General features: G+C 52.5%; 1 protein-coding gene across 1 annotated transcript in view; it reads right to left on the reverse strand.

Moving 5' to 3' along the window:
* LOC105539498 overlaps positions 1-7,807 on the reverse strand; it is a 9,809-nt gene extending 2,002 nt beyond the window's left edge. Inside the window, exons 1-4 of the mRNA XM_011979811.1 lie at positions 7,739-7,807; positions 6,607-6,688; positions 5,625-5,789; positions 2,061-2,192 (exon numbers count right to left, since the gene is read on the reverse strand). Coding sequence (XP_011835201.1) covers positions 2,061-2,192; positions 5,625-5,789; positions 6,607-6,688 — 379 coding nt within the window. The 5' untranslated portion in view covers positions 7,739-7,807. The remainder of the gene's footprint in view (positions 1-2,060; positions 2,193-5,624; positions 5,790-6,606; positions 6,689-7,738) is intronic.
* Positions 7,808-8,349: the final 542 nt, after the last annotated feature.

The raw sequence follows: 8,349 nt of genomic DNA on the forward strand, positions 1-8,349 counted from the left end.
AAAAAAATCTGGTGGGAGAGGCAATACTTAACCTAAAAGCTGAAAGCACTCATAGAGGCATTTTAGGCACCTTGATGTGTGGATGGGGACAGGAAAGGCCTGGAGGCCCGAGCTCCCAACAGCTCTCATACCTTACTTTCTGGTCCACCTGGTCCTGAGGCTGACTCAGCCTTCCTGACCTCCATCCCTGGTACATTCTATCCCAGGAGCGGAGCAGGAAGGGAACAACCTTTATGAGCATCCACTATGTGCTAAGCACTAGGCTAGACTAGCCCTTCCAGGATGCACGGGAGGTGCTGAGCCTTCCACTGGTCTACCAGAGGGATGGGCAGTTAAAATAAAAATTGCTGGGCCGATGTGGTGGCTCACGCCTGTAATCCCAGCACTTTGGGAGGCCAAAGTGGGTGGATCACAAGGTTAGGAGTTCAAGACCAGCCTGGTCAATATGGTGAAACCCCATCTCTACTAAAAATATAAAAATTAGCTGGGTGTGGTGGCATGCACCTGTAGTCCCAGCTGCTCAGGAGGCTGAGGCAGAAGAATCGCTTGAACCCAGGAGGCGGAGGTTGCAGTGAGCTGGGATCACGCCACTGCATTCTAGCCTGGGTAACAGAGCAAGACTCCATCTCAAATAAATAAATAAATAAATTTAATTAAATAATTGTTGGAGTCAGACCGGCTACGGTGGCTCATGCCTATAACCCCAGCACTTTGGGAGGCCAAGACAGGCGGATCACAAGGTCAGAAGTTCGAGACCAGTCTGGCCAACATGGTGAAACCCCATCTCTACTGAAAATACAAAACTTAGCTGGGCATGGTGGTGGGCGCCTGTAATCCCAGCTACTTGGTAGGCTGAGGCAGGAGAATCGCTTGAAACCAGAAGGCGGAGGTTGCAGTGAGCCGAGACCGCACCACTAAAGAACAAAACTCTCTCTCAAAAAAAAAAAAAAAAAATTGTTGGGGTTGGGGTCTACCTCCAGAGTGTCTGACCAGTGGAGCTGAGAATATGCATTTCTAGCAAGTTCCTAGGTGGTGCTATTGGTACACAGAGAACACTTTTGAGAACCACTCTTCAGAGGTAATAAAAGCTCAGCTGTACATGTGACTACCCAGCTAAAGACTATATTTCCCAGCTTCCCTTGTAGCCAGATGATCACATGATCATTTCTCAGCCTATATCATGTGAGGAGAAGTAGTTTGAGCAACTTCTAGGCCTCAAAGAGGAGCCTATTTTCCCTTTCCCTTTTTTCCTTGGCTGGAATGTAGGCTTGATGGCAGGAGCTGGAGCAGCCATCTTGCATGTCAAGGATGCAGAGCAACAAGACAGAAGGAGCCTGCATTGTGGAGTCCCCACATTTGTCTGGATTGCTTCTCTGCCCTTGTTGTGAGAAAGGAATAAACCATTATCTAATTTAAGCTCTTGTAAGTTGGGGACTCTGTTACAGTAGCTGAAGCAATATATTGAAAAAACAGGCCAGGCGTGGTGGCTCATGCTTGTAATCCTAGCACTTTGGGAGTTCGAAGCAGGCAGATCACTTGAGGCCAGGAGTTTGAGACCAGCCTGGCCAACATGGCGAACCCTGTCTCTACTAAAAATACAAAAATTAGTCAGGCATGGTGGTACACTCCTGTAGTCCCAGCTACTCGGGAGGCTGAGGCAGGGGAATCACTTGAACTGTGGAGGCAGAGGTTCCGTGTATGTGTGTATATATATATATACACTGAAAAACACATAGTTCATACACAACAATCAGTTACAACACCATTCATGACTATGAGCCAAACACTGGCCTATAGCCCTCTCTCATAAAAATCCTCTTAAGTACCCTGAAATGGAACATTACTATTTCCATTTTACAGATGAGGAAACTGAGGCCCAGAGAGGTAAAGTTCCTACATTCAAACCTAGACAGCCATGCTCTGCCCTTCACACTACACCTCTTCAGACATTTTCAACTCTTCAGATGAGTGCCAGCATGGTTCCTTTAAGAAACCATCTGGTGGCCGTGACCACAAGGTCACGGCCCAGGATTGCATCTAGATGAGGTGTTGCTACTCACTGTAGACCCGCTGCCACCAAATCACCAGAGCTGCGAATCCAAAGAAGAAGAAGACGCAACCCATCACTGTCTTCCACTCATTGGAGCGACGGTTCATCTCCGCAAAGGTCTCATTGAACTGGAGCCGGTACACTGGAGGCAATTGCAGGGGAGGGGGGAAGGGCCTCAGGTGCATCCACTCTAAGTGATCCCTGGCTTCCGCCTCCCTGCAGCAGATGCTGTTCATTCAGCAAATTCTTACGGAGCATGTACTATATGCACAGCATGACCAAGAACTGGTGACAGCAGTGAGTAAGCCAGATGAAAATCCCTGCCCTTGTCGAGTTAAGAGGGGAGACCGTGGCAAATGCTTCAGGCAAACAGTTGGGTGGCCAGGGAAGGTGTCTCACAGGAGGTGACATTGGAACTGAGGCTTGAAAAATCAATGGGAGAAAATTGGTGAAAACCGGAAGGAAATGCAAAGACCCAGAAGCAGGAAGTGGGTAGGAAAAGAGTGAAGTGAGGACCACTGTGGCTGGAGTGAAATGAGCAAAAGAGAGAGAATTTAGCAAATGAGAGGCTGGCCAGAGCCGGTTCACACAGGACCTTGTCAGAATCCATGGAGAAGAATCTGGATTTCATGTCAACAGAATTACGGAGGGGGCCAGGCATGGTGGCTCATGCCTATAATCCCAGAATTTTGGGAGACCAAGACAGGTGGACTGCTTGAGTCCAAGAGTTCGAGACAATCCTAGGCAATATAGCAAGATCCTGTTCCTACAAAAAATTTTAAAATTAGCCAGGTAAGGCTGGGCGCGGTGGCTCACGCCTGTAATCTCAGCACTTTGGAAGGCTGAGGTGCGTGGATCACAAGGTCAGGAGATCAAGACCATCCTGGCTAACATGGTGAAAACCCGTCTCTACTAAAAATACAAAAAATTAACCGGGCATAGTGGCAGGCACCTGTAATCCCAGCTCCTCGGGAGGCGGAGGCAGGAGAATGGCGTGAACCAGGGAGCCAAGATTGCACCACTGCACTCCAGCCTGGGAGACAGAGCAAGACTTCATCTCAAAAAAATAAATAATAAAAAAATAAATAAATAATAAAAAATTAGCCAGGTACAGTGGCATGTGCCTGTGGTCCCAGCCACTCGAGAGGCTGAGGCAGAAGGACTGCTTGACCCTAGGAGTTTGAGGCTACAGTTAGCAAGGATCCCATACAGTGCTGTCTTAGCCAGGGCAACAGGGTGAGACCGTTTCTTTTTTCTTTTTTGAGACAGTCTCACTCTGCTGCTGAGGTCGGAGTATGTGATCTCATGCCCGCCTGCCCTGGAAGAGGTCTGACAAGACTCAAGGCATTTGGCCTGGCATGACGGCTCATGCCTGTAATCCCAGTGCTTTGGGAGGCCGAGGCAGGAGAATTGCTTGAGCCCAGGAGTTCAAGAGCAGCCTGAGCAACCATAGTGAGACTGCTCTGTCTCTACAGAAATATAAATATATAAATAAATAAATAAATAAATAAATAGCCGGCGTGGTAGCTCACACCTGTAATCCCAGCACTTTAGGCTGAGGCAGGTGGATCATGAGATCAGGAGTTCGAGACCAGTCTGGCCAACATGGTGAAACCCTGTCTCTACAAAAAATACAAAAAAAATAACCAGGTGTGGTGGTGCCCGCCTGTAGTCTCAGCTACTCAGGAGGCCAAAGCAGGAGGATCGCTTGAACCCAAGTGGCAGAGGTTGCAGTGAGCCGACATGGGGCCACTGTACTCCAGCCTGGGTGACAGAGACCCTGTCTCAAAAGAAAAAAAAGAGGCCGGGCGCGGTGGCTCAAGCCTGTAATCCCAGCACTTTGGGAGGCCGAGACGGGTGGATCACAAGGTCAGGAGATCGAGACCATCCTGGCTAACCCGGTGAAACCCCGTCTCTACTAAAAAATACAAAAAACTAGCCGGGTGAGGTGGCAGGCACCTGTAATCCCAGCTACTCGGGAGGCTGAGGCAGGAGAATGGCGTAAACCCGGGAGGCGGAGCTTGCAGTGAGCTGAGATCCGGCCACTGCACTCTAGCCTGGGTGACAGAGCGAGACTCCATCTCAACAAAAAAAAAAAGAAAAAAAAAAAAGAAAAAAAAGAAAAAAAAAGTTGTTTAACTGATCTGTGAGGCTACACTGCAATGCACCAAGCATCCCACCAAATCTTCAGTGTAGCTAATGTGGTATAGCAGCTAAGGGTGAAACCCCTGGTGCCTGTCTGTGTGGTTTCAAATCTTGCCTCCACCACTCTCTAGCCATGCGACCACTGCAAGTGACTGCACTTCACTGAGTTGAGGCTCTCAAATGTGAGCTAATGAGAGCACCTACCTCCACAGCGGTGCCTGCTACCTGTAAGCGTGCAGTACATATTAGGGGTGGTGCTCATGACCATCTTGCCTGGCGAATGTCCGTCATTTATTTCTCTCTCTCTCTCTCTTTTTTTTCCTTTTTTCCCCCAGACAGGGTCTCACTTTGTTACCCAGGCTGGAGTGCAATGCAGTGGCACAATCACAGCTCACTGCAGCCTCAACTCCCCTGGGCTCAAGCGATCCTCCTGCCTCAGCCTCCCGAATAGCTGGGACCACAGGCATGTGCCACCACGCTCAGATAAAGAGTGTCAATTTCTGAAATGAAGAGAAAACCAAGATATGTGTGTGTGTGTGTGTGTGTGAGAGAGAGAGAGAGAGAAAGAGAGACAGAGAGAGAGAGAGGGAGAGAGGAAAGGTGTTGAGAGAGGGCTGGAAATGCAAGCTCACGGGCAGAAAGGGAGCCTGGCTGGCTCACAGCTGCATTCCCAGTGCATGGTATTGCAGTAGGTGCTCAGTAAGATGTTGACAGAATGAATGAATTTGAGAAGCATGAACCTTTCCCCACTAGGAATCCTTTGAAATCTTGGAAGTCAGGCTGAGTGTTCCCATTCATGGAATGAGAATAAGGTGCTCCAAATATCAAAGGGTCAGCTCAGGGATGCTCTGGTGGACATGACAAGGGACCACACATCCCTCCAGTCTCCCAGGGTCAGAGGGCTCCTCCCCAACCACCTCACCTGCCTCTCTCTGTTCCATCTCCCCCACATCACTCAATTCCAGGAGCCTCCACAGTCTCCTGCTCTGGACACCCTTCCCCATGCAGTTCCCACTCCCTGGCAGTGCCCTCCTCTTCACCCTTAAAGGCCAGCTGGAATGTGCCCTCCTCTGGGAGGTCCACCAAGATTTCATCTCACAGTCCTTGAACACACCTCACCCTAGTCACATATTCTGTATTACAATTATTGGGGTCTGTACTGGTTTTCCCCACGGGACTAGGAGCACCATGGGGACAGGAACTATCCAGGTGATTCACCTCTTGTCCCCAGCATTGCCTAACATCAGGCTATGCACAAATAGGTGAGTGAATAAAGAAACGAACAAAGGCATAAACTTCACCCCTCAGGTGTTTGGAGGTTTCTGGCTGTCTTGGGGGCCTCTCTCTGCCCTCTGATCCCTGACAGGCCCTTCTTTCCAAAGTTAGGCCCCAACCCACTCTCTCCAGCCAGCCCCACCCTGACACCTACGGGCCACCTTTTCGGCATGGGTCAGCAGGGTCCAGCTTCCCTTCTCCTTCTCCTTCAGGGCCTGCTGCTCAGCGTTGAGTTCTGTGCAGAAGGGCTCTTCTGGCATGGGGTAGTGGCGCTGGGCATAGCAGTTGGTGTAGCGGGGCGTCTTCCCCCCACCACCGGCTGCAGACACAATGGAGGGAGCTGAGTCCAGGCTGCCCCTTGGACACCCTATCTCTAACTATATTAATAAAGAAAGTGGCCGGGCTTGGTGGCTCACGCCTGTAATCCCAGCACTTTGGGAGGCCGAGGCGGGTGGATTGCAAGGTCAGGAGTTCGAGACCAGCCTGGCCAAGATGGTGAAACCCTGCCTCTACTAAAAATACAAAAATTAGCCAGGCGCAGTGGTGGGCACCTATAATCCCAACTACTCGGGAGGCTGAGTCAGAAGAATCGTTTGAACCCCGGAGGCGGAGGTTGCAGTGAGCTGAGATCACGCCACTGAACACTCTAGCCTCGGCGACAGAGCAAGACTCTGTCTCAAAAGAAAAAAAAAAAAAGGTTTATAATAGCTTGGGGTACTAGCAAGGGCTCAATAAATGTTTCTTTGTTATTCTCCATGGGTCAGCAAGGCCCTTCTGCTATCTGGCTGAAGTCTCTCCTGCTTTAGGTCTCTTTCTTCTTACTAGCATTCAAACTAGGGTCTGGAAAGGAGGAATCAGGGTCCAAGGTTCTGTCAGCATCCTCCACCTCAGGACAAAAGACCTAGGGACCTGAGGCTTGGGGGCGGGCTCCTAAGGAAGCTTGGAATGGAGATGGCCACTGTCTGCTCACCCCACGGACTCCATTTCCTGGAGAAACTTGGCCTGGGACCAAGGAGTGGGATCATAGGAAGTGTGGTAGGAACAGGCCCAGGGTGGCATGGAAGGGCAAAGGGGGCAGAGGGGACCCCTGCCCCTATCTCTGGAGTTAGGCTGGCAGGAAGGACTCCAGGTCTCACCGGTGCCTTCTGAGCTGTGCATCCCTCGTCTTCCACGTCCACCTTTCCTCAGCACCAAGCTCCAGGCAGCTTTGGGCAGCATCTGGGGGCATGAAGATATAGATGAGTTCTGCCCCCACATCACCCTCTGCCCCCAAACCTTAGGGCCAGACGGAGAAACCCTTTTCCACTGGTATGGTAGTGGTAGGGATCCCAGGGTTTCAAGGTCGCCCTCATGCCCTTGACCCTTCTAATTTTGTCTGATATCCCTGGGAAGGGGGGGGCAATGGGGGTCCTAGACCTTTGGAGCCCCTTCTTGGGACCTCAATTCACCATCTGAGAAGTGGGAGGAGGCCTAAGTCTTGGGCCAGGGTCTGAAGAGTTTGAGGCTGAGGGCTTGGGTTCTAGTGCCAGTCCCAGCTCAGTCTGGCCAGACTAGAGAACTCTGCTCAGTTGTTTGCTCCCCAGAGGAAGCTGGGTGGGGGTCCAGGTTGAGAGGGAGCAGGTCCCGAGGCTCTCTTCCCTGCCCAGCACAGGCAGAACAGACAGACCGTCTGGCCCCCACCTCTTCCCCCATAATTGGCCGCCTACGTGCACACAGCCCTGCTCTGCTGGATCTGGTTGGGGGTGGGGGACTGGGCTCAGCCAGACCGGCTAAGCCCAGTCCCCCACCCCCAGGGAAGACTCAGGGTTTGGCATCCATGGGGGTGGGGAGGGGCTTTAGAGGATAGGGACTTAACTGGGTCAGAGGGAGGGAGACACACATCTGGGGAAAAGAAGGGGATCCCACATCTAGGGGGAGAGAGGGACACCCAACAAATAGAGTAAGGGAGGGGGCACATTACAGGTGATAAGTGGGAGGGGGCGGCCCGCACTTCTAGAAAAGAGGAGCTCCGGCCAGTGATTATGATTAGTGGGTGGGAGAGCTCCACATATCCAGAGAGGGAGGGTGTAATCTGTATTTGGGGAAAAAGATGGCATACATATGCAGACGGAGGACTCCCCAGGAACCCTCAACTCTAACCTGCATGAAGCCCCCCGACCCTCTAAGACAGGGACCACTCGGGGCGCGACCCAGCGGCGAAGGCAGGAGACCGAGCCGCGCCCCTGAGGCGCGGGCTTGGGTTGCGGGGTCCTCCGCCAACTCACTCACCTCGCGGGCTCGGCAGCAGGAGTGCGACCTGGGTCTGCCCAGAGAGCAACTGAGAACCCGCTGCGGAGGGACCTGAGCGCGGGCGCCCGCCCCCGGCCCGCCCCACAGCCTTTCAGGGCCGCCCCCGCGTGGGAACGTCCTGCTTCGGCTGGGCGTGGGAGCGCACAGCCCGCGTCCCTGGGGGCACCCCGGCCCACAGCTTGGGGGGAGGGACTGCAGAGCGACTCCTGCATCAGTGTCCCTACCCCTGGGGTCCTGCCTCTGGAGACCCTCTGCAGACAGTAGTCCCAAGAGCAGGGTCTCCCTGCCTCCTCCACACGTTCCCTCCTTGCTGTTTCTCCCACCTGGGATGTTCTCTTCAGGCCTTTGAAGACACAAACCTTCCAGCTAGGCCCAAAGCCTCCTACTCCAGAAACATCTTTTAGGCCAAGCGCTGTGGCTCACGCCTGTAATCCCAGCACTTTGGGAGGCCGAGGCGGGCGGATCACCTAAGGTCAGGAGTTCGAGACCACCCTGGCCAACGTGGCAAAACCCCATCTCTACTAAAAATACAAAAATTAGCCGGGTGTGGTGGCATGCCCTGTAGTCCCAGCTACTCGGGAGGCTGAGGC

Source organism: Mandrillus leucophaeus, unplaced genomic scaffold (assembly GCF_000951045.1).
Source record: "Mandrillus leucophaeus isolate KB7577 unplaced genomic scaffold, Mleu.le_1.0 Scaffold206, whole genome shotgun sequence".
Classification (NCBI taxonomy): Eukaryota; Metazoa; Chordata; class Mammalia; order Primates; family Cercopithecidae; genus Mandrillus; species Mandrillus leucophaeus.